General features: G+C 36.5%; 1 protein-coding gene across 1 annotated transcript in view; it reads left to right on the top strand.

Annotated features, from left to right (window-relative positions):
* The first annotated feature begins 1,005 nt into the window (after nucleotides 1-1,005).
* The window catches only part of HFM1 (helicase for meiosis 1), a 117,998-nt gene continuing 93,243 nt past the window's right edge, over nucleotides 1,006-25,760 (top strand). The window contains 13 exon segments of the mRNA XM_040999009.1: nucleotides 1,006-1,073; nucleotides 6,277-6,389; nucleotides 7,592-7,898; nucleotides 10,916-11,160; nucleotides 11,163-11,177; nucleotides 11,421-11,468; nucleotides 16,168-16,238; nucleotides 16,706-16,838; nucleotides 17,450-17,601; nucleotides 18,151-18,228; nucleotides 18,441-18,599; nucleotides 23,052-23,252; nucleotides 23,340-23,428. Of these exon segments, the coding sequence (XP_040854943.1) occupies nucleotides 1,006-1,073; nucleotides 6,277-6,389; nucleotides 7,592-7,898; nucleotides 10,916-11,160; nucleotides 11,163-11,177; nucleotides 11,421-11,468; nucleotides 16,168-16,238; nucleotides 16,706-16,838; nucleotides 17,450-17,601; nucleotides 18,151-18,228; nucleotides 18,441-18,599; nucleotides 23,052-23,252; nucleotides 23,340-23,428 (1,679 nt within the window).

Raw genomic sequence — 25,760 nt, 5'->3', positions numbered from 1 at the left:
TATCTTAACATTATAAAATATATGTATTAAACTTATAATTTTTAATTTTTAATTTTGAGAAATTTAAATGTGCAAAAAATAAGCACTACTATAATGACCTTCCATATATGATTTATATTGTTTTAGTAATTTTTATCTCATTGGCAATATTGTTTCATTGATACTCCTTTACCTCTACCTCTTTTATTTTGAAGCAGATCTCCATAGAATCACCTAATTTTGTTAAAGGCACACATTCACAATAAATTGTACTAAACTAACTCCAAACTAGTGGTATGAACAAAGTATTGAGACGCAAAAGGAGGACCTGGCACAAGGTTTCAACTGACTAATTCTCCCCTTGTAAGAGCTGGCATCCCATATGGGCAACTAGTTCATGTCCTGGCTATTCTACTTCCCATCCAGCTTCCTGCTGTGGCCTGGGAAAGCAATAGAGGGGTGGCCCAAAGCCTTGGGACCCTGCTTCACCCTGGAAGACGAGGAGGAAGCTCCTGGCTCCAACTCTGGCCATCGCTGTTATTTGGGGAGTGAACCAGTGGACAGAAGATCTTTCCTTCTGTTTCTCCTTCTCTCTGTAAATCTGCCTTTCAAAAACAAGGAAAGAAAAAAATCCCAAAAAGAGTAATTAATTAATTCTGACTTGGGGAAATGGAGGAATTCAGAAAAGCCTTCAGAAAAGAAAGACATTTGGGCTATATCTTGAGTAATGGGTAGGAATTTATCAGATGGAAAACAGAAGAAAATATATTCTAAGTTTTGGTGCAGTATGAAGAGAGGAACACAGGTATAAAAAATAAGTAAGTGGAAAACAGAATAATGTATTTGAATATTAAGGCACTTTGGAGGAAGTTGTAGAAGGTGAAGCTGGGAAATTAGTCTGTGGTTACATTTTACATAACATTCTAGAAAATTAATATATTCTATGTTCAGAAATGTTATTTCTTTGTAAATATCAACCATTCTTTCAATTTTTTACAGATTTATGACAAAGTACAGTTTTCAACAATGCTGAAGTCAAATGATTTGTTTCCTGTTGATAATTTGTTTTTCAAAAAGCAAGATGAAGTTAAAAAGTAAGTCTAAAACATAATATAGTGGATCAGCTTAGGGTTTTTAGAATTTTAGGAAATTTTCTCTCTGGTAAACATGCATGTAAAAATGAGGACTCAGCAGAATGATGCTTCAGTTGTATATTTTATAAATAAGTTTAGATGTGAAGTAGTAACTGAAGTTTCATCCTCAAATACAGATTGTAATTTAGAAAAAAATAGACTTTTGCTTATTTGATTCATTTGCATTTCTGATTTATTCAGGTTAATTATTTGTTTTATTTTATTTACTTAGGATTTTAAAATACAGTTCCACAGGCTCTGGGATTTCCTTAACCCCTCTTCAAATCCCCTTCCCCCATTGATTTTTCCTATATTGTACAATAGCATGGTCCTTCATAAACAGTCATAGGTCTGTTATTGTGCTGTTTAAGTATATCCTGACATTGTAGGTATGAACAATGACATCCTATTGTCAAGATATATTTAACAGTTTCATTGGGAGTCCATCTTTTATTTCAAAGTAGAGATGCAGGCTGCATTGTATATTTGTATCTGAATATGGTAGTGTCTGTTACACTGTTACTATACATTCCCTTAAATAAAAAGCCATAAAACAACATTGGTCATTCAGTAGCATGTTATTTAACTTTATGTTGTGAATTTTTTACTTTTTTTCTTCTTGTTGATTTTGTTTTGTTCAAATTATTTTTGACCAAGGTAAAAGCTAGAAGAAATGTTTACATAATCGTTTCAGACAAGAAGTAATAGAACATTTTGGAAACAAAATGGGCAGTGTATCAAAGACCAAATGGATAGGCAGATTCAGTGTAGGCAGGTAGTAAAGATGCAAATAAGGACGTGAGGTGAAGGGCCACATAAATAGAGAGTGACATATGAAGCGTGAGTTGCTTCATTTCATTTCTCATTCATTCATCATACAAGTATTGATTGCATGCTGAAGGGATATTTAAAAAAAAACAAATTTTAAAAGTCTTTAAAATGTAGTTGAGATTATATATGCATGTAGAAATAAAGTGCCTGAATTATATATGCACTAAGAAATAAAGTGCCTGAATTTGTCATCCTGCTGGAGCCTCTTTTGAAAGTAAAAGAGTGTGTGTATCTGGGTTAACAGGTGTTGATCAGGAGTGACACAGCCAAATTTTGGCACAATACAATCATCTTAATAATATGAAATAAACGCCTTTCCAATAAAAAATAATAAAAATAAATCTTTAAAAAATAATATGAAATAAAAATATTTGCAAAGTAAATAATAAATATATAAGTTGTTATTCAGTGCAGTTTCAATTTTGAAAAGAAGGTTGTCTTGAACTCAATGGTCAAATTAGCTATGATGGTGGGCAAAAGAATCAGGAGGTTTTAAAGGATTTAGTAATTCTTGTAGCCAGAGATGTCATAGGTATTTGAAGGCAATGTGTTACAGTATAGGAGAAAGAATGACAATAAGACGAGTCATGTACTGTTAGGCGATAATGTATCTAAACTTTTCTTGAGTAGATGATTCATAAGGGAGAAACAGTGGAACATTAAAATAGGAAAATAAGTAAAATGTATCTTGTGGTGAAATGTTAAATAGTAGAATAAGGATCTTGGATATAATTCTGTATGTGTTAAAATCAAACATTGCATAATAAAGTTAATTTTATAAATCATTGTAGTAAGTGATGTACATGGAAATAAAAACAAAGCTCATAGATGTTTAGAATCTAAGTGTAAGGGCCAGCGGCATGGCCTAGTGGCTAAAGTCCTCACCTTGAACGCGCCAGGATCCCATATGGGCGCTGGTTCTAATCCTGGCAGCTCCACTTCCCATCCAGCTCCCTGCTTGTGGCCTGGGAAAGCAGTCGAGGATGGCCCAATGCGTTGGGATCCTGCACCTGTGTGGGAGACCTGGAAGAAGATCCTGGCTCCTGTCTCCAGATCGGCACAGCACTGGCCATTGCTCTCACTTGGGGAGTGAAACATCGGATGGAAGATCTTTCTATCTCTCCTCCTCTCTATATATCTGACTTTGTAATAATAATAAAAAAAAAAAGAATATAAGTGTGGAGGCTAGCATAATTGCTCAACTGGCTAATTCTCCACCTGCAAGCAGGTGCATCATGACATCACCTGGGTACTGGTTGATAGCTTGGCTGCTCCATTTCTGATCCAGCTCTTTGCATATGACCTGGAAAGCAGCTGAGGACAGCCCAAGTCCTTGTGATCCTGCACTCGTGTGGCAGACCTGGAAGAAACTCTGGGCTCCTGGCTTCTGATCAGCTCAGCTCTAGCCATTTTGACCATTTGGGGCATGAGCCAGCAGATGGAAGATCTTTTTCTCTGTCTCCTTCTCTCTGAAAATCTGGCTTTCCAATAAAATAAGTAAATGGATCTTTATATATATATAAAGATGATCCAAGGCCATGAGGAAGTGTGACATTATTTGCACCACTGAAGGAATTTTCTAAATGTCTGATTTATTTGTATCTACTTGAAAGGCAGTGAGAAGGAAAGACAGTGTGTATGTCTTGCATTCTTTAGTTCATTTCCTGAATGTCTGCAATAGCCAGGGCTGGGCCACACCCAAGTCAGGGATTTGAAACTCCCATGTGGATGACAGGGTCTCAGGCAATCAGGCCATCATCTGCTGCTTGCTAGAATACATTAACGTGAAGCTGGAGCAGAAGTGGTGTAGCTAGTACTGGAACCTGCACTCGGAAACCAAATGAAGATTTTCCAAGCAGTGGTTTGACCCACTGTGCCACACACCCTCCCCAGCTGAAGGATTTTGAGTAGAATAATATAGTGAAAACAATATCAGATTAATATGGTAGCAATATATAAACAATAATAGAAAGCTTGAAGACAGAGTAGATAGGATACCATTTTTTTTTTCAATCTGAATAGAGTCATTAGAGCCTTGGTTATGGCGGTGGCAATACCGAGAAAATTATGGATTTGGAAAGCAAATTAAGCGAGATCTAATAAGGGCTGATGTGAGTTGGGTTTCAGTAAGAGATTTTACTTTTGTTTGGATTCAAGATGGGTAAGAGAAGGATGAAACCTCTAGCCAAAATAAGAGAATCATAAGGAAGATTTTAATTTTATGATAGCTAAATATGTTTGTTATATCTCATTATTCCCTTAATTGGATTTTCTGGAGTAATCTCTTTACATCTCAGGACCAAACTGATGTCCATGAAAGGCCTCAGTGGAAGGCTGGTCTTTGGCTGGAATCTGAGAACTTAGATTTTAGAACAGTATATGAACTGTTTATACAAATAAAATGATTTAATTTTTAACCAGAAAAAAGATTAGTATTTATTGTTTAAAACAGACATAAATGAAAATCTTTGTTAAACACATAATAAAATGTTAACATGCTAATATGATAAATTATGAATATTCATTTAATTTTGCAGACAATTCAAAGAAAGCAAATTTCTTTTTTTCATAAAGTAAGATGTTTTAATATGCATTTTCAAAACTGATGATACATAACATTAACACCCTTGCAAGTATTGGTATAACACAAAGCAGTTAAATGGGGAAAGAAGAAAGGAAGGAGAAAAGGAAAGAAAAAAGAAAGGAAAAGAAGCCTTAGGGCCTGCTGATTAGGCATTACTCCCTGGCCAGTGAAATGAAATAATATGTTATATATTGCACATTTCTTTTTCTTCTGGAGTTCTGGAATTTAGGTATGTTCCAGACAGGAGTTGCTTATGTGATTAGTCCCCAATAAAAATCCTGAATAATGAGTCCCTAATGAGCTTCCCTCATTGGCAACATTTCACATATGTTGCCACATTCATTATGAAAGTATTCAGTGTATTTTCTGTGACAGCAATGGGAGAGGACACTTGGAAGTTTTTGCTGGTTTTCTCCTAGACTTTGCCTCATACTTCCAAATAGGACTGTGTGACAAATCCCACATGTCATCTTAGGGAATCATTGAACTGGACGTGATCGTGGAGACCCTCTGACATAGATCTAAATTGTAAATGCCCTGGACTGCTATCATTCTGTCAGACCATTATCAGATAATGTTATGGACTTTTCATCTGCAAAGTCTGGCCACAGTAGCTATGTTTCAGGTGTTATGAGAGACAGAAAAGTAAGTCATTTCAGAGAGCTTTCTATCCTGCATGAAGAAATTAGAAAAATCATAAAATCCAGGACCAGTGTTGTGGTGCAGCAGGCTGATCCTCAGCCCTGTGGCGCCGGGATGAGTGCTGGTTTGTATCCTAGCTACTTTATTTCCAATCCAGCTGTCTACTAACAGCCTGGGAAAGCATCAAAGAATGGCCCAAGTCCTTGGGACTCTACACCCATGTGGGTGGCTGGGAAGAAGTTCATGGCTCCCAACTTAGGGTCAACTCAGCTCTGGCTGTTGCAGCCATCTGGGGAGTGAATCAGCAGATGGAAGACCTCTCTGTTTCTCCTCACTCTGTAAAACTGCCTTTCAAATAAAAATAAAAAATGTTTAAAAAAATAAAAATAATAAAATCCTTGGGACTTGGGTGTAGAAAGTACAAGGGTGCTCTCCACTATATCTCCTGTAACCTAACATCTGTATCTTTATTTCAACTTCTCTTGAGAAAGAAACGTTAAAGCAGTATCAGTTACCAGGATCCAAGCCAGAAGATGAGGAATTAAGATGCCAACAGGGTGCCAAAAATCAGTTTTGTAGATTTCTAAAATTGCTAGTTTCATCTGACTTCTTGAATTTTCTGTGGTTTGTAGGTGGTACAGGATCTGGGATATTTGTGTTAGTGCATTAACTGTAATAATGTTTTAGAAATATTTTTAGAGTGTCAGTAATAATGTTATTTATATATTGATGGCCTGTAATTAGTAATGAAATATATCATGATTTGTTACTTTTAATAGTTAAGATACTAAAGTTTGAGAATGTTTTATTCCTTTTATAAATTATTGGAGCATATTTAAGATTCCTGATACTAACATTTAAATTAGAGAAAATAGGACAGGGTTATAGCTATTGTTTAGGAAGTGTATTTCATGTAAACAGTACCATTATCCCATGATTCAAAGGGAAAAAGTTTGCACATGCTGCTGTTTAGAATAAAGTTATGATGGAACGTTAACTTACAAATTGTTTATCCATGAGTGGGTAATGGAGTAACATTTAATAGATGCATAGTTTCTCTAACTGTACCCTTATTAACATGCATTTACATTTTTGTATTTCATATAGATATTCAGACAATGAAAAATCATTGGGTTGGTTTCTCCCTTCTGTTCCATTGCTTTCAGAAATTCCAGATACTCAAGTATTAGAGGAAGAAATAGAAGGTCATAATCTAATAGGTAAATTATCACATTTGTTGTGAAATCAAACCTGTGAATATTAGTATGAAAACTAGGTAACACATTAAATTATTACACTTAAATACTTTAGAATATGAAAATATGTAATAGGATAAAATGAAAGTCATAGACTTTTTTCAGAATATTTTTCTCCTAATCTTAACATCTAAAATGTCTTCCTTCTTCATATATCCATCTGAATATGTGTATACATATACATATTTGTAAGTGTATATGTATATATTTATATATATATATAACACAAATCATATGTATTTGCTGTGATTAATGTTCTGTGAAGTTTTTTTTTTCTGTTACTTAAAATGCTGTCACTGCCCAGTTCATTAGAGGTAAGATACTGTGGTAACTTGATCCCAGAAATTAAATAGGTGCAAAAAAACAAGATGTAGAAGATATATGTAGTTTGATTTCATTTATATAAAGGACAAAAGCCAGCACACTCAAACTTTATGTGAGCTAATGTGATATTATTCATGGAAATTCACCTTTTAAGTTGTATAGTAGGTTCTCACGTACACATTTTATTAGACCTCATAATTTTCATATAAAAAACATGTAGCAAACATGTAGTATTTATAAACACAAAAATACGCATAGATTGTAAGGCAAATTTAAGCTCCATCCAAGCTCTTAAATTCCTGCTAAACCTCCTGCAGACTCTTGAAAGTCTCTGTAAAGAAACTTTTAGAATTCTGTCACTATTATGAAAATATTCCTTTGTATTGATGTTAGAAACAAGCTTAAAAAGCTTAAAAATTTGAGTCATATACTTCAATACTAAACCATATTCAGGAATGTTGTGTATTTCATGTATGCATTATTTATATATATTTAGAAATTATAATTGTAAAACTGTATAACTTATAGTAGTTAAATATCACAACTATGGTTATTTTTATGGGTCAGTATTGAAACCTATAATGGAAACTTTATAATGGAGATTTTGTATAAATTTCAAATTTAATTTTAGCAATTTGAAATTAATTTCTAAACTTCCTTCAGTGATATAATATGCCATAATAAAAATAATTATCTGTATTTCAGAACTATATTTAAGAGTATAGATTACTTTGTTATTGTGCTATATTAAGCTTGTAAATTCTTTTGAGAATTTATCCATCATTATTTTGAAAATTTGTTTTCATGGAGAATATGTGTTAATAAATATCTTTTTTTTGTAGGTCAGGGGAAAAGGTCAAAAATGTTAACATCAAGTTTAAAGATTATTAATGAGGACATAGATTATGTTTCCCCAACACAGAAATTCCAGTTTGCCTTCCCCCCTAAAAAATATGATCAAGAGCAAATTTTAGGAGGGACAAGAAACAATGATTTATCGCATATTACTGGCAAGCTGACCTATAGTTCTCAGAAATATGAAAATCACATTAGCACTGCAATAGCACCTGAGAAAAATGTTCCTGAGGATGCAAACTTGGTTAAGTCTGTGGAAGAAAAAGGAACGAGCACATCAGCGTTCCGGAAAAGGTAATTATGCAAATAGAATAATCTTTCAAGAATAAAGTTGAAAATGTGCAATCTCAAGTATTAAATATGATGAAACCTAAATGAGAAAAACAGTAACTACAAATGTAGTCTACTATATACTAATCATTCTGTTAGTTCTAGGATCCAAATGATAGCTTCTTGCCTTTGGAGACTTTACAGTTTAGCTTAGGCGTAAGTAACTAAAAATTAGTGATTAAATGCTTTGTAACACTACAATTATGTTAATAAAGTATATGGTTGGAGAGGAGATTCTTACTGGGGATTTAGGCACCCTTTAATCTTAAAAAAACTGGAGACTTTACAAAGACTTTTGTTTATGAGATTTTTATCTATCAATATTTGTCCATATTGGAAATTAAAACAAAATTAAAGCATTTGCTGATTCACTGTTTTTCATTTTTTCTATTTTTTAATTATTATTATTTTATTATACAGTTCCATAGGCTCTGAGGTTTTCTTTATCCCCTCTCCAAAAGTCCTCTTCCCCCTATTGATTTCCCCCTTATTATCACAATAGTATATTTCCTCACAAACAATCATAACTCCATGATTGTGGGCTTGGACAATGGCAGAGAGGCCAGCATCCTATTGTCAAGATACATTCAGCAGTTTCATTAGGAGTCCATCTTTGATCTGGAAGTAGAGATGCATACTGCATTGTATCTTCACATCTGGATGTGATAGTCTCCATTACGCAGTTACTATACATCTCCTTAAATAAAAAGTCACAAAATAAAATCAACAGCAGGCAAAAAAATAGAAATTTACAATGCTATGAAGTTAAGTAACATTATGCTGAATGACTAATGTGTCAATGAAGAAATGAGAAAGAAAATCAAAAACTGTCTTGAAAAAAATGCTGCAACTGTATAATGTATGAGTCAGTGAAGAATTTAATGAGAAAAAACATTTCTTAAGAAATGAAAATAAAAACAAAAATACTAACATCCATGAAATAGAGTTTCCACTGATTTCTGTTGGTGAGATATGTCTCCTGTAGGTAACTGATAGATGGGTTTTGTTTTTGATCCAGTCCACTCTTCTATATTTTCCTGATGAGTTTAAGTTATTTACCTTCAGGGTTAATATGAATAGGTGGTGATTTGTTCCTGTCATTTTAACAATAGGCTGTTCATTGTTTGATAGTCTCCTGTTGTTATTTTAGTGGATGTTCTTCACATTTGCCTGTGGTTTTGGTGGGTGCTGTTACTCCTTCCCTCTGTAAATCTGCCTTTCCAATAAAAAAAATAAAATAAATCTTTTTTTAAAGGTTTATTTTTAAAAAAAGATTTATTTTTATTACAAAGTCAATATATAGAGAGAGGAGAGAAAGAGAGGAAGTTCTTCCATCTGTTGATTCACTCCCCAAGTGGCCACAGCGGCTGGAACTGCGCCAATCCGGAGCCAGGAGATTTTTCCCATTTTCCCACACAGGTTCAGGGTCCCAAGGCTTTGGGCCATCCTCGACTGCTTTCCCAGGCTACAAGCGGGGAGCCTGATGGGAAGCATGACTGCCAGGATTAGAACCGGTGCTCATATGGGATCCTTACGCATTCAAGGCAAGGATTTTAGCCACTAGGCCACCACACTGGGCCCAAAATAAATCTTAAAAAAAAAAATTCCTGAAAATCACAACCTTGCACAAAGGCTGCCACAGCTTCACATAATGAATAGTTCTGTGACAATGTCTGCCCACCAACTACCTCCTGTTCCACCTTGGACTAACTTGCCACTCTTGTTATTGATCCTGGCCACAGATAGCAGTTTCAAAGCAATTAATGTAACTGTATTTATTTTATCTTTTATTGTAAAATGTATCATTCCTTACAGAATTATATAAGACTGGGAGGTACCGTCATCCTTATTACTTGTTCTACATGAATGTTATGTTAGGAGCTTTGATGGTTAGTTTATCCCTTACAGATATTATAACTAAGTTGGATTGACTATCTTTTGATCAGTAGCATACAGTAACAGTCATTTAGATGGCACCTTCTTGTTTTCAGTAAGTTTGTTGAAGTATTTGTTGTATTATTTGAAAGTTTTTTGAAATCAAATATAGTTGCTGATAACTTTTAATATGTTTCAGGAATACTGATTCATTCCTACTAATTTAATATAAGAGTGTTAATATATTTCTATAATTTGAGTCATTTCCATTCTTTTTACTGTAAGGAGAACAAAAGTCTTATTTAACTGTGACTGAATTTAGTGACTTTTCTCCCTTTCTCTTTACCATTTTACTGACTTTAAAGTGTAAATTAGTTATGTACAATTATATAATAAATTAACTCAAAACTTAGCGGGTTAAATAATAAGCATTTTTATCTCTCACAATTTCTACAGGTAAGGAACTTAGTAGCAACTCATGTGTTAATTTTAGCTTAAAAGCTCTCTTAAATGTGTGTAAAAATTCTCAAGGATTTTCACAGGTCTACAATAAAAATAAAACAATAAAAATATTAGCCAGGCTGTGGTTATCAGAAGGCTTGACAGTGGCTAAAGGTTCACTCAACTTGGCTTTTACATTGGTGCTGATTGACAGTGATCTCACTGTCTCTTCAAAGGATTACTTGAATGTTTTCAGGATATGCTAAGACACCTCAGTGTCTGTTCTCTTGAGCCTTTCTGTAGGATTGCTTGAGAGTTTCTGTGATTTGGGTGGTTAGCTCCTTACAGACTAATAGCATGTGGAGGGGCTCAAGTCACACATTTTTACTTATTCTGTACAATACTAAATAAACAGGCCAATCCTGGTTTGGCAGTTTAATTTCTTGAAGACTGAAAAAACAAAAAAATGTAATTACCAGAAGATGATGAACAATGGGATCATCTCAGAGGTTGATTTCCACAAATGGATTGATCTGAGTTTTAGGAAAGTGAAAAGAAATAATTTAGTGGTAACCCTAACAAGTTATATTTTAGAAGAACTAACTTTTCTCTTTGACTAATTCGTAATTTATACATATTTTTTAAAAACATGTTTTTTCCCCCAGATTATTTAAAATATCTGACAATGTACATGGGAGTGCTAATTATAATGACACTGCCAACTTGAACACTGGTATTACCTCAGTGAAAACTGTCCAGGCAGATGTAAACAAAGGGAAATCATGGAATGGTAGCAGTAATAATAAAAAAACACAGTATTCTGCAAACATGCTTATTGCAAGTGATGGCTTTTCAGCTTCTGAAATTGGAAAAGGTATGTTCAAAGAATCACCCTTTTCAGTTTAATCCCAGCTCATGGCATTCAGAGTAATCCTTTGCTTTTTTTGGTTGTTTTTATGAAATCATAAGCTAATTTGCATTTCTTAGCACAAGGAATACAAAAATGTAGTAAATTTGAGTCATTTATCTTTATGCAATTTCTGTATTTTTATTATGTGTTATTATATGTTAATCTGTGTTCTACTTTTTAAAAAATTACGCTCTCAAAGGGCAGTTTTTGTGGAAAAGGTGAAAAATATCCTTATACTTACTTAGCTTTTTTTTTTTAAGGGAGAACAGAAGATGGTTTAGGTTCCTTGAAGGCTGTCACAGAAATCCGTATCCTTTAAATGCTTTTACAATAGCTGGTTTGTTCATGAAATAATATTTTTATGAAATAATTTTGAACATTTTGTTTCAGTAGGCTTCTGTTTATTTTAGTTGACAAAACAATCTGTTGGTGAATATGTGGGTCATGTAAGAAACAAATGTGTGTGAGGATAAGTGCTATGCCATTGTGACATGCAGAGTGGTGCTAGTTGTGAACTCCTTGTTTAGAATAAAATAAAGGAAGAAATTATACATGTATTATTGGCAGATCTCTGAGCATGTTTACTTATAAATTACTTGCAATGTAATTTCTGTTTTGGTAAGATCAACAATAAAGTGGGTAGGGGAAATGGATGGAAATGAATCATTTTGTGGATTGGGACTATATCAACAAATGTTACATTTTGCAAGCAATAATTTAGTTTGTGTGTGTAATCATAGGCATTTCTAGTGTAACTATTTTGTATATACATGTGTATTCAGGAGGTGATTTCCTTTCTGCTTCTGTGAAAATGTGCATGCCTACACCATTGTACTTATAATTGTTTATCAAGATTGTAGAAGTTTTTGAAAGTAAGGACCATGCCTTATTTGTCTTCCTGTATTCAGATACATTTAAATGCAGATAAAGTAAGGCACATAAAATAATAGTTTGTTCTGACAGAAAAATAGCCATGAATAGGGTTGAAATATATAAGTAACAAACAAACAATCCAGTTTGACTAAAATAAAGGATATGATTAAAGGCATAATAGGAAATTATAGGATAAGTATTTTAAGGATTATATCAATTTAATGACATGAAGAAAAAGGTCAAGGGATTTTTTCAAATTTTATTTTCCCCTCAGTTTGCCAAGTTATAATTGATAGATAAAAGGTCTGTGTATTTAAAGTATACAATGTAATGTTTTGTTATTTTTATGCATTGTGAAAAATATTTTCACAATCAGCTTAGTTAAAATACTTGTCACCTTACTGTTACCCTTTTTCTATCATAAGACACTGCTTTTAGTCTCTCAGTATTGTTTTTATTTCTAATATGTTTTGTAAACAATGAGGGGAAACTATATAATTTGTTGAGTAGATCAAGTTACCTTGTCAAAACTTTATGAATATGGAATTAGTGACTGAAAACCAGAGTGCACTCTAGAATTCACGAGTTACACTGTAGTTCACAAAGCAGAAAGTGATTTCCAGATATTCACCAGTCGTACTGGAGAAACCTAGGCAATAATAGCTTTAACCCAGAGTACTTTGAGAATTGACAAAGAGAATTCCAAAGTATGACTGTAAAACAATTGCTTGACCATTTATGAAAACTCGCCTCCAGTGCAGGTAACTGATGAGTTAAAATGGGGGCAGGAGAAGGGTATACTACCAGAGTTATACAAATTGAGGTTATAACTTTAGACATTGCCAATCTTTCACATTTTTGCTCAGCATGGTGTATCAGTTTTACTACATTTCCCTCTATGTGGTGAGCCTAAATAGAGTGATAATGTAAGAAATAGATTAGCAGCAAGTAATTTGAGCAGGTTGTTTAGTTATCTGTACAATAGGACATTCCACTTTTCCATAATATAACATTACCTTAAAAAAAAAAAGACTTATTTTTATTACAAAGTCAGATATACAGAGAGAATACAGGAAGATACAGAGAGGAAGATCTTCAGTCTGATGATTCACTCCCCAAGTGGCCACAATGGCTGGAACTGCACTGATTTGAAGCCAGAAGCCAGGATCTCTTCCAGTTCTCCCACACAGGTGCAGGGTCCCAAGGCTTTGGGCCATCCTTGACTGCTTTCCCAGGCCACAAGCAGGGAGCTAGATGGAACGTGAAGCTTCCAGGATTAGAACTGGCACCCATATGGGATCCTGGCATATGAAAGGCGTGAACTCTAGCCACTAGGCTACTGCGCCAGGCCCTGTGACATTAGTGCTTTTTTCTTTTTGACATTAGCTTTTGATGAGTCTTAAAATTTTCCCCTGTTTTATTAGCAAAATTGAAGCAGTTCTGTTGTTTAAGTGTCTATTAGTTAAGTCTGTTGCTATTCTGTGTCCATTAGTTTATTGTCCCAAATTTTCATTTGCTGCCAAACTCATTTGAGCTTGCATACTTTGTTTCCAAGTGGAATATCAGCTACTAGTCATTGTAAGTTGTTTGTGAATTACTTAGACACAATTTATTTCAGAATCTTTCCAATATTTCGGTGTATTTGAATTCTCAGGACAATAGAGTTTTGTCAGCTAGAATATTGCCACAGAGCACTTGTTTTCAGCTCTGCAGTCCCTTTACCCACTTCAGTAATTACCATGACATTGCTCAGAGTTTTTTGAACAAAAGGAAAATTTTGATTTCAAGTGTTGATAGTGGTGATAAATGATGTTGGTGGTTGAGTTTTCTCATGAGCTGCAAACCCAATTCTATATCTGTTCTGAATCAAAGATTCATCTTTGTGAATATAAATTGATGTAGAACTAACTAATGAGAGAAAAACCAGCATGATAACCCACTTGTGGGCTTGTTACAAATAAATATTTTATAAGAAGAGACCTATCTTGAAGGAAAAATGAGATTCTTTCAAAAGCTGAAGAATTGACAAACTCAAAATTATATTTTTGTTTTGGCACATATTCTAATAAACTGCACAAGCAAAGTAAAAGAAATATATATAAATTAACTATTGATTTAATAAATAAGAGCATATATTAACTGAGTGTTTACTGTGTTTCAGGAACTGTTCTAAACATTTGAAATATGTCAGTTAAGAAAATGGACAGTAAATCCTTGACCTTAAAGAGTTAACATTCTTGTGATGAGAGTGGAGAAGGGGGTGAATCTGGACAATTGTTAACAGTTTATAAATAAGTCATAGTATTTTTAGAAGGTGATGAATACTATGAGAAAAATGTAGAGCAGGGTAAAGGAAAATTAAATTGGACTGCTGGGATTGAGGGATCAGTATGTGGAATTAAATAGGATAGTTAGGATAGGCCTTCTTGAGAAGGTGAGATTTAAGCCGTTGTTAAAAGGAGGCACACACACACACACACACACACACACACACACACACACACACACACACACACAAAGAAACGTGGAGGGAAGAACAACCAGGCACTGAGAAAGCTTCACAGCAGAAACATGGTTGATATTTTTCAATAGCACAATTCAGTATAACCAGAAAAGTCAGTAGGAAGAGTAGTAGTACATGAAGTCAGGAAGATAAGTGCAGGGATGGGGTGGGTGAATGGACAGTAGTGTGGAGATGAGATCTGCAACTGTATACTTTGAGAAAGAAGGGAAATTTGAGCTGAGAATAGCAGTTCATCAGTAGTTGTATGTCTTAACTGTTTGTATTTTCAGGTGTATTAGGTATTTTATTATCTTCTGCTAGATTACAAAAAAAAAAAAAAACCTCAGTTGTAAGACTCATTGTCTTATTTGCAGCTTTCTCTAGGTTTCTGTGCATTCTGTATATAGTGTACTTTGGCAGATTATGCCTCAGAAGAAGAAGCAAAAAATTTTCCTAAGCTGACAGTAGACTTTGCCTTAAAAAGGATACAGTTTATTCTCATAGCTCTTAGTATTTTTGAGCTTTTCTTTTTACAGTGGAAAGATGATTTAAATTTCTGTTGAAACGGTTTACTGATAATTGCTATTACATCCTCTACTTAACACAGATAAATTATCAGAAACAAAGGAATTCAAATGTTTATTACCAGAAATACTTGTCAATTAATAAAGCAAAGCTAACTACTAAGGAGAGATTACAATCAAGTGGCCTAATGAAGGTGAATAAGAGAAAAAGTAGAGGCTGGTTATGATGTGCTTATGTACATATACTTGCATCCTTTCCATTGTATTGTAAATATTTATGTATTTTAAAAATTATTTGAAAAGCACAGAGAGCTCCTGTCTTTCTTTGTTTTATTCTACAGTGCCCACAACAGCTGAGGCTGAGCTGGGGACACAGTATCTGAGATTTCATCTGTAACCTCTCAGGCACATTTGCAGGAAGCTGGGTCAGAAAGCAAGGTGGAGATGGGACTCGAACCCAGTCACTGACAGGAAATGTGGGTATCACAAGTGATGACTTAACTTCGTGTGTCCAACTTACTCCTTTCTCCTATCGTATCTAACAGTCACATTATAATACTTACATAGTCATAGAGAGGTTACAAATGCTCAGAACATGAAATGTGAGTACAGACTGAATTAATTTCCAATAATTCCTTTTTCAGGATGTAAAAATAGCATGTTTATGATTCATCATTATGTTATTAGAATCAATTTAACTGAATTTAAAAACTAGCCATTTTTTGGGCCCAGCACGGTGGCACAGTGGTTAAGGTCCTTGCCTTGCACTCTTGGGATCCCATATGGGCGCCGGTTCTATCCCGGCAGCCCCACTTCCCTTCCAGCTCCCTGCCTGTGGCCTGGGAAAGCAGTCGAGGACGGCCCAACGCTTTGGGACCCTGCACCCGCATGGGAGACCCAGAAGAGCCTCATGGCTTAGGATCAGCATAGCATCGTCCGTTGCACTCACTTGGGGAGTGAATCATTGGACGGAAGATCTTCCTCTCTGTCTCTCCTCTCTGTATATCCGCCTTTCCAATAAAAAAATAATAAAAAAAAATAAATCTTTTTAAGAAAACTAGCCATTTTTAACTCTTGATATATTTTATTCCTTAATATTATTCTAAGCGACAAAATATAGAAGCATTTTCAAAGAATTTCCATATTTCAACTATATACAGTCAAAAGCCTTTGATGATGTAAGTATTTTATCTAAACTATTTATTTAACATCCTTTTTTAAATTTAGCATCCTTGTCTCCCTAGATTGTTTTCTCTCAGAGGAGAGAGACTAGATTACATCTTTATATTCACAATGTTACACTCATTGTAATGGTTCAAAAAAGTGTTGATTGGATGGATGCGATTTTCATAGGTGGATTGGTTTGTATTTAATTAGATTTATAAGAACTTGGAAGCCAAAGGGATGGTTTTCTTCTGGTTCTAGCCTACCACTCTGACAAATAAAACAGCATGATAAAAATATTAATAGTGCTATTATTTAAGAGTGAAGGATTTATAGGAAGGTTACCATTTTAGCTGTGTATAGATAGAAAAACTTAAATTATTATTCTCTGTGAGCTTTCCTAAGCATGCTATCTAGTAAACTTGAGGATGGGTGTCACAAATTCTGTGATTTATATAATTGAAAAAATTGTATTTTGTAGCTCCTTTATACAGATAGAAACTTTGTGATCTGTGCTCCAACTGGTTCTGGGAAAACTGTAGTATTTGAACTTGCTATCACAAGATTGCTAATGGAAGTGCCATTGCCATGGTCAAACATTAAAATTGTTTATAGTAAGTATATATTTTAAGAATAATGATTACTTATAATAAAAAACTATTGAAACAAAATGAAGACATAAATGGCTATAGGGATTGTTATTTTGTTCCCTATATATTTTTAATGCTGACAAGTCACAGTTGATTTTCTTTTGTACATTAAATTCAAAACACATTTTCCCAGAGTTATAAATAAAAAGTAATGTACAAATGAAACAGTTGACCTTTCATATTTATTTTTAAAAGGACAGGCAATATGTAAAAATTAAAAATTGTGTAATTACAGAAATTTTCTTAAGAATTTCTTTGTTAGATGTGTGTTTTTCTTTTAAATTTTCATCTAAGAATATACACAGTTAAGATATATAAAAGACAGTCTTACAATGAAAAAATAATAATCTGCTCTACATCTGTCCACCCTTAGTTTCACTTTCCTGAGCAGACTTTTCTGTTTCTAGTTAGTTTGGATGATTAGCTTTCTAAATAATATGCCTACACTGACACTTTTGAATTTATTAGTATTAGAGGATATCTAGATGTATATTTAATCCCGACTTTACTAAACAAAATTTGTGAAAATCATCTTAAAATTTTATTGACATTCCAAAATAATTATATTGTTTTAGTGGCACCAATAAAAGCCTTGTGTAGTCAGCGTTTTAATGATTGGAAGGAAAAATTTGGACCGATAGGATTGAGTTGTAAGGAACTCACTGGAGATACAGTAATGGACGACTTGTTTGAGATTCAGCATGCTCATATTATTATGACAACTCCAGTAAGTGTTATTTATGCTTTGTTATTTTTGGCTTATGTTTCTCTTCATCAAGAAAAAAGGCTAAAGGAAAATTAGAAGCAGCACATGTTGGCAATGTAAAACACATAAAAAAAAACTTGTGTTCAGGATAGAAAAAAAAAAACTTCAAGTCAATAAGTAAAAGATGAATGACCAATAGGAGAAACAGACAAAAAATAGGTAATTTGTTATTGTGGATAATTTTTAATTATATATGTTGCTTTTATTCCTTTACTCATTTATTATATATTATTGAAGGAGACTTTGAGCTTAAAATATGTTATAAAAATGTACTTTAAATATTTTTGTGGTTAAGCTAAAAAAAATTGAGGACCCCATTTTTTAAGACATCTGTACAACTTTAAATATTTTTTAGTATTTTCAGGATACTTTTTAAGGCATTAACCAAACCATTTCCATTATTTGCAATATGAAAAATTTTATTGATGTCTAAAATAATATTTACTATAATTCCTTACCACATTAATATACTTGTGTTTTTGTTTGTTTGTTTGTTTGCTTTTTGTCTAGGAAAAATGGGATAGCATGACTAGGAAATGGAGAGATAACTGTTTGGTCCAGTTGGTTCGACTAGTTCTCATTGATGAGGTAGAAAACTCATATATCACTTTTGGAGACAAAGTGATAGAAAGAAGCAAGACATTTTATCGTCAACTGCATGTTTGTTTTATTGCTTCAAATTGAACATGCTCATTATTTTCTCAAGGGAGAATGTTAATATTGTATTTAGTTGGTTAAACAGATTTTTTAGATTTTTAATTTTGTGGTGGTTAATGATTCTTTTATGATTCCTTGCTTAGGTACATATTATAAAAGATGAAAATCGTGGTCCAACTCTTGAAGTTGTAGTCAGCAGAATGAAAACTGTAAGGTCTTTATCTCAGACGTCAGAAAACAGAAGCACCATTATTCCAATGAGATTCATAGCTGTGTCTGCAACAATTCCAAATGCTGAGGATGTAAGTTAAAATTTTAGTCTGTCAAGTGTCTTATGATTTATGAAATGGTTAGTCATTCTGTTCTTAGAGAAAAATGAAGGGCTATTTCTTGTCAATCTCCTAATAAAATTCACAGGAAAGAATGTTGTAGAAAGTTTGGCAGGTCTCTTAAGTATGATTGTATTGAGAACATAAAATTTTGCTAATCACAGGTTTGATAAAATATTTTTGTTAGAATTCTAATGTTTATTAGTATTTAAAAGTTTAAGATGCCTCATATTAACTTGTCTAATAGTATGTTATGGTAATTATAATCATGGCGCTAGTTATTTGGCAAAATATGGTAAATAACAAAAATAACTGCTGAGTTGAGTAACAGTTCTATGTGCCTGACATTGTAAAAGGCACTAGTGATTAATGCAAAAGTTTAAAAGCCATTGAGTAGGATATGACTAATGGGTATATGAACATTGAAAAAATATTTATATGCATTATTACACTTGCCATAATGAATCTATAATTTTATTCAGTTTTTAAATTCAATTTTTATTTTTGATGATGTTTACACAGTTGACCAGGGTGAGAAGGGTCGAGGACCAGGGAGGGGTGGGTGAGACCATTGTTTACAAATCTCTTTCTTCCTTCTGTGTCTAGAGAAAGGGGAGAAATTAGGGGACAAGCTGCACCCACATCCCATCTGCCCCGGTACCCTGGGATGAGGAATGGCCACCCACTGTCATCTCTGTGTCCCTGAAGTAGTTTTGATGGTTTTGAAATGTTGATGATCTTGCCAATCCAAGGATGAGGAAATCCTTCCAAGGTCCATTTGGTGACACAGTTCACCCAGAGTTTCCATTCAGCCAGATATTTGCAGTCAACACTTGGTTGGAGTAGTTGATCAATTTGTTCTGCTCTCCTTCCTCTGTCATGGTACCAGATGTCCTTTGCTGGCCCCAATAGACTGCCATATCCCCCATGTGCATCTGGGCATGCTGCTCCTGCTCTAAGCTACTGAGGAGGCCCATTGTGACACATGCACTCCACAAGCAGCTCACAGATTCTGCGATTCTTGCCATGGTGGGAGTTCTGAGTCCAGTGATTCAGTTGGGGGATCCCCAAAGAAACCTTGTCTGAGGTGATCCCAGACCTGTTTTGCATGTACTTGCCAGCATGGGGTCCAGCTCAGGTTGTCACCCACATCAGCCTACGCACATACACACACACTGGTACTTGCAATGGTTGGGTCAGTTCTAACATAAACCAGTAGATGATATGGTCCAGCCCAACCCTGATCACCAAACACTCTGCCCTCATGTACATCAGTGGGAACTGCAGCCTAGTTGGAGCACCCCTTAATAACCCCAACTAGGCCTGCCCCCAGATCTGGTTCCTATGCTTGCCAGTAGGTACAGCAGAACTGGCCCAATCTGTCCTGCATCATGTTCAGCTCTTGTACACATCAACTGGGCATTGAGGCCTAGCTAAACCAACTGACCCCATTATGCAGCACCAGAGGATGCAATCAGTTAGCCTAGCCTGGCTCTCCCCCTAACCCAGTTCACATGCTAGTCAACAGGTATTATAGCCCTGCCTGGCCTGGTTTGCCCCCAGTTCCAGTACTCATGCTCACCAGTAGGAGCAGTGGCCCATCAGGAAAGCACCCACAGCTCCCCTACCAGGCTCACACCGCCACTCCTTCTCTGTGGTCTCATGTTGGGTGCTACTGCCCAGTGTGTCATGGACCACCTACCTTGGCATTTGCTGGTGGGTGCTGTTGCCTGGCCCAGTTTGGTCTGCCCCCACCTCATGCTGGTTGGCGCTGCCACCCAGCCCAGCCAGCTAGCCCCAGTCCCAACCCTAATGTAGACTGGCTGGTGTTGTGGCCTGTCCCTGACTGTCCTGCACCTGTCCTGGTTCTCAGATTTGCCAGTTGCTGTTATGAACTGCCCAACTTGGCCTATCCCTAGACCTGACCCACACGTAAGCCGGTGGGTACTGTAACCTGGTCTGGTCTAGGTTGCTTTCAGCCTTGGTTCTTGCACTCACCTGCAGTCCTGCATTCACTGTGTCCTGATGAAGGAGCTCCCAGTGGCAAATCCCAAGCATACCAGTGGGTCCTTGGCCCAGAATGACCCAGTCTACTTCCTGTCCTGGCAGGAACAATGGCCCTGCCCTTCCAGCCCACATCCATTCTGGTTATTACTGTTGGGTGCTACAGCCCAGACATACCTGGTCCACGCCAAGACATAGCTCTTCTGTGAATCAGTGGGTACTGAGACCTAGCCCAGCCTGTCCTATACCCACAGTGGCTCTCATGAGCACCAGCAGGTGCTGGAGTCTAGCCCAGTCTGGCACTCAATAAACCTAGTACACACTACAGTCATGTCCAGCCCAGTTTGCCATCCCCATTCCACTCATGATCACCAGGGGGAACCACAACCCAGCCAAGGTGTTCCCAGGCCTGTTCCCAGCCACAGATTGTGCACATGCCAGTGGTTGCTCTGACCTAGCTCTGCATACCTCATCCCTTTGCTATCTTGGCTTTTGCCATCAGATGATGCAGACTGGCCTGGCCCAGCCCACCCCCAGTCCCAACTCTTGTTGATGGATGCTGCAACCTAGCTCTGACCAGTCTGCTTGCATTCCTGGCTCATGCAGACCAATAGGTGTGATAGCCCAGTCCAGTGTGACCTGCTCTCCCCAGCCATGGTTATGCCTAGCTCAGCCCATCACTACCCTTAACTTTTAAGCAAACCAGCAGAAATTACAGTCCCCCGGGGTGGGCCCACATATCCCCACAGAATCTGCCCCAGACCTAATCGTCTCATGTACTGGTTAATGTTATGCATCCCTGCCCAACATAACCTGTCCCCTGTTGTAACTTTCACTGCTGAGTACTGTGGTCTAGCCCCACCAGGGAGGCCCCCAGCTCTAGCTTTAAAGTGCACTGGTAAGTGGTGGTGGTGGTGGTGATCCATGTTAACTAGCTCAGCTGAGAGCTCCCACATGGATTGGTGCATAGATCTGATCCGTTAAGGTCCTCCAACATCCCCTCTCCAAACTGCTCAGTGTCAGCACCCCTGTTTACCTGCAAATATAGTGGCCTTGTTGATAGAAGTCCCCCAGAAGTCATTGCTCACCTACAACTTATTCCCCCAGTGGTCTTCCCTCCCACACATCTTCTTACCTCTTCCTGATCATTCCAAGGACCACACACGTGGGGAAATTCCCAGGCTCGCTCCACCTGCCTGGATGTGAGCCCCCAGGTCTCCGTACACCCCTACTGATACCATCCCCTAGGCCCTCCACAAACCCGCACCCCCAGACCCCCACGAGTATGCCACCAGGCCATGTACAAGGCCATTTGCATCAACTTTTACACCAACTTCTTAAAAAATTGTGAAAATTTCTATTTTTGCTTTCTTGCTCCTATTTAGTTCTCAGCCTACTATAACAAGATGATCCTTCCAACTATTTTTTTAAAGATTTATTTATGTAATTAAGAGGCAGAAAGAGGAGAGAGAAAGTGACAAGAGACATGAATCAAGTGTTCATGTGCTGGTTCACTCCCCAAATGGTGGTAATAGCTATAGCTATAGCAGGTTGAAGTCCAGGGTTTGGAATTCCGCTGGTCTTTCTTGTGAGTGGCAGAGGCCCATGCAGTTGGACCATTTTCTGCTTTCCCAGGTGTATTAATAGGGAATTGGATCAGAAGTGAAGCAAGCAGAACTTCCAGGGTTATAGGATGCTGACATTGCAAGCAGTGGCTTATTCACTGTTCCACAACACCAGCCCCTCAAACTGTAAATCCTTGTGCGACTTTTATCCCTACCCAGGATAATCTTGAGAGCATCTTAGATTTCCTTTATGTGCAAGAAAATCTCATAGATTTATCTTCTTCCTGTGAAATCAGTGGCCAATTTCATAGCCTAACTATTAACCAGACTTGTTGAAGATAAGGATTGTGTACCACAGCTTCAATAACTAGCTAACGACTCCAGCACTGGGTCTGGAATGTGCTTTTGACACTGTAATCACTCAGGTGTTTATTTGCTCTTTGGTTGAAAATGGTCAACCTTTGTCAAACTAATGTACCCATTTATTTTGCTACTTATTAAGCTATTATAACAGCAAAAAAGTACTGCTGTTACCAGATAATAGTATGGAAAATACCAGAGAGGTTAAAATACTGGTGAGAAATTACATTACTATGACAAAATCAATTTTAGTTTTACTTTGGATTTTTTATGAAAGAAAGTAAAATAAACTGGAGTTAATTAGAAGTGGATATAATTTTGAAATCTGCTATTAGTAAGATTTAGTAATGTATCAATTAGGGGAGTAGCAATGGAATATGCAGTGTTGACCAAGACTACTTTATTAAACTTGACTTTAAGGTGCTCTGTAATTGTGACATTTTCAATCATAGAACCTTACTAGGAAAAACAATGCACTTATTTCTGTTTTTTAAAGATTGCAGAATGGCTGAAAGATGGTGAAAGACCTGCTGTTTGTCTGAAAATGGATGAGAGCCATAGACCTGTGAAACTTCAGAAGGTGGTCCTTGGATTTCCTTGCAATAGTAACCAAACTGAATTTAAGTTTGACTTATACCTCAACTACAAAATTGCCAGTGTCATACAAACATATTCTGATCAGAAACCCTCACTTGTGGTATGAATTATTGGTTGTTTATTCTTAAATATAATGTTTATTATATTTTAAATATGATTAGTTCAGAAATTGCCGATTCCTTTTCAGTTTTGTGCAACAAGGAAAGGAGTGCAGCAGGCTGCTTCTGTTCTCGTGAAAGATGCTAAATTTGTTTTGACTGCGGAACAGAAACAGAGGTACATTGTTCAGTTCTTTTCTGAAAATAGAATGACTTTTAGGACTTAATGAGATGAGAATACTGGGTTAGTCCTTTAACTTTGAGCAAATGACTTAAGATTGATAAAGCCTTTGCTTCCATCTTTAACGTAAGTATAATAGTACTTTTGAGGATTAAGTGAAATAATGACTCTTGTTGCAAATAATGTGATCTTTATTTCATAATCAAATTTATTGAAAAATACAGATTATCCATGTTGCTTCTTCATTTTTTACCCACTTTGAATCTAGCTACCATCTGCTATAATCTTTCACTAAAACTGATCATTAATAAATCTTTCTTGAGCCTCTAACACGTTTGACCATATCTCCCTTATTTAAACTCTTCAGACTCTGTGCCTCGACAGTCTACCAATTTTCTTCTTCCTTTCCACATCTCATTCAAAGTCCCACTTTTACATTTTTTCTCTGCCTCCATGATTTTCCAGCTTTATGTCTCCAGCCCAGATTTCCCCTTTGAGCCCTAGACTTGTAGTCCATCTGTCTAACTGGCATCCAATTGCATATCTTACTGTGTATTAAGCTTATTAGGTCCAAAATAGGCTTACTGTCTTTCAAATCATGTCCTTTTCCAGTGTTCCATATCCTCTTATTTTCTCTTGGTAGAAATCTATGGTTGATATGTCCCTCACCTTCTTCCCCAATATGTAATTGATTACCAAGTCCTATTTATTTTTTTAATTTATATCTCTCTGTGTGCATTATATATTTTATTTCTCATGATACAGTTCCATAGGCCCAGGGATTCCCCCTTCCACCCTCCCTACTACCACCCCAACTATTTTCTCCAGTATTATTACAGTAGTGTAGTCCTTCTGCAACATTCACAACTCCAATATTCTGCTAACTAAGTATATCATGGCATTGTGGGTATAGACAATGGTAGAAAACCCAGTATCCTATTTCAAGATATATTTCCCAGTTTTATTTGGAGACCTATTATTCAGGAGTAGAGATGCATACTGCAATGCATCCTTCACTTCTTGTTATGGCAGTCTCCATTTCATTGTTCACCTATGAGAATGTATGTGTATATACATATATATATGTTTACCTTATATTAATTTGACTCTTATTTTGCTATTTTTAAAAAATAATTATTTTTATTTTTGATGATTTTCACACAGTTGATTAGAGTGTGAAAGGTCAAAGGTTAGGAAGGTGGATGAGATCATTGTTTCCACATTCTCTTTATTTCCTTCCTGTATCTGAGGAAAGGGGAGAAGGCAAACCCAGCCTCAAACCAACTCTGTACCTTGGAATAAAGGAAAACCACTCAGTGCCATTCCAGGGACCCTGATATGGGGCATGCTTTGAAGATCCTACACAAGAAGTTTTGATAGTTCAACAGTTCTGAATTCGTGCCCATCTTGCCACTCCAAGCATGGTGAAATCTCTCCAGAATCCACTGACTGACATAATCCACCTTAGAGTCTTCATTTGCCCAGATATTTGCTGCCAACACTTGGTTGGGGCAACTGATCCATTTGTTCTGTCCTCTGTTATGGTACCAGGTGTCCTCTGCAGGCTCCAGAGTACTGCCATAGTCTTCTTGTGCACCTGGATATGCTGTCCAGTACTCCATCTAAGCCACTGAGAAGGCTCAGCTTTGACACTTGCAATCCATGGTCAGACCATAGAACCTGCAATTCTCTCCATGGTTGGAGTTCTGAGTCAAGTGATTCAGTTGGGGGGATCCCCAAAGAAACTTTATCTGAGGTGATCCCATACCTGATTCTTTTTATTATTATTATTTGATTTTGATAATCTTTACATAGTTGATTAGGGCACAAAAAGTCAAGGGCTGCAGAAAAATGGGTAAGACCATTGTGTGTGTTTGCCAATACTGGGTCCAGCACAGACCATTCCTGAAGCCAACAGATGTTATACTCCTGCCCAGCCGGGTCTGCCCCCATCCCAGCTCTCATGCTCACCAGTAGGAGTAGTGGTCCAGCAAGGAATCCCCTCACAGCCCCCTACCAGGTTTGTACTCCCACCCCCGTTCTCACAAATGCTAGTTGGGTGCTGCTGCCCAGTCTGACCTGTCCTGCCTCACCTTGGCATTTGCCAGTGGGTGCTGTAGCCTGGCCTAGCCCGGCCCATCCCCAGTTCCAGCTCATGTTGGTGGAGGCTACAGTTTAACTCAGCTCAGCTGGCCACCAGTTCCAGCCCTAATGTGAACTAGCTGATACTGTAGCCCAACCCAACTAGACCCACACTCCATTCTGGTGCTCAGATTCGCCAGTATTTTGCTATTTTTACTTCTGAATTTATGTCAGGTATGTTCTTTTC

This window comes from Ochotona curzoniae, unplaced genomic scaffold, assembly GCF_017591425.1.
Source record: "Ochotona curzoniae isolate NIBS_2020 unplaced genomic scaffold, NIBS_Ocur_1.0 scaffold_1037, whole genome shotgun sequence".
Lineage (NCBI taxonomy): Eukaryota > Metazoa > Chordata > Mammalia > Lagomorpha > Ochotonidae > Ochotona > Ochotona curzoniae.
Note: the sequence above shows the minus strand (reverse complement) of the source record. Positions and strands in the feature narration are given on the sequence as shown.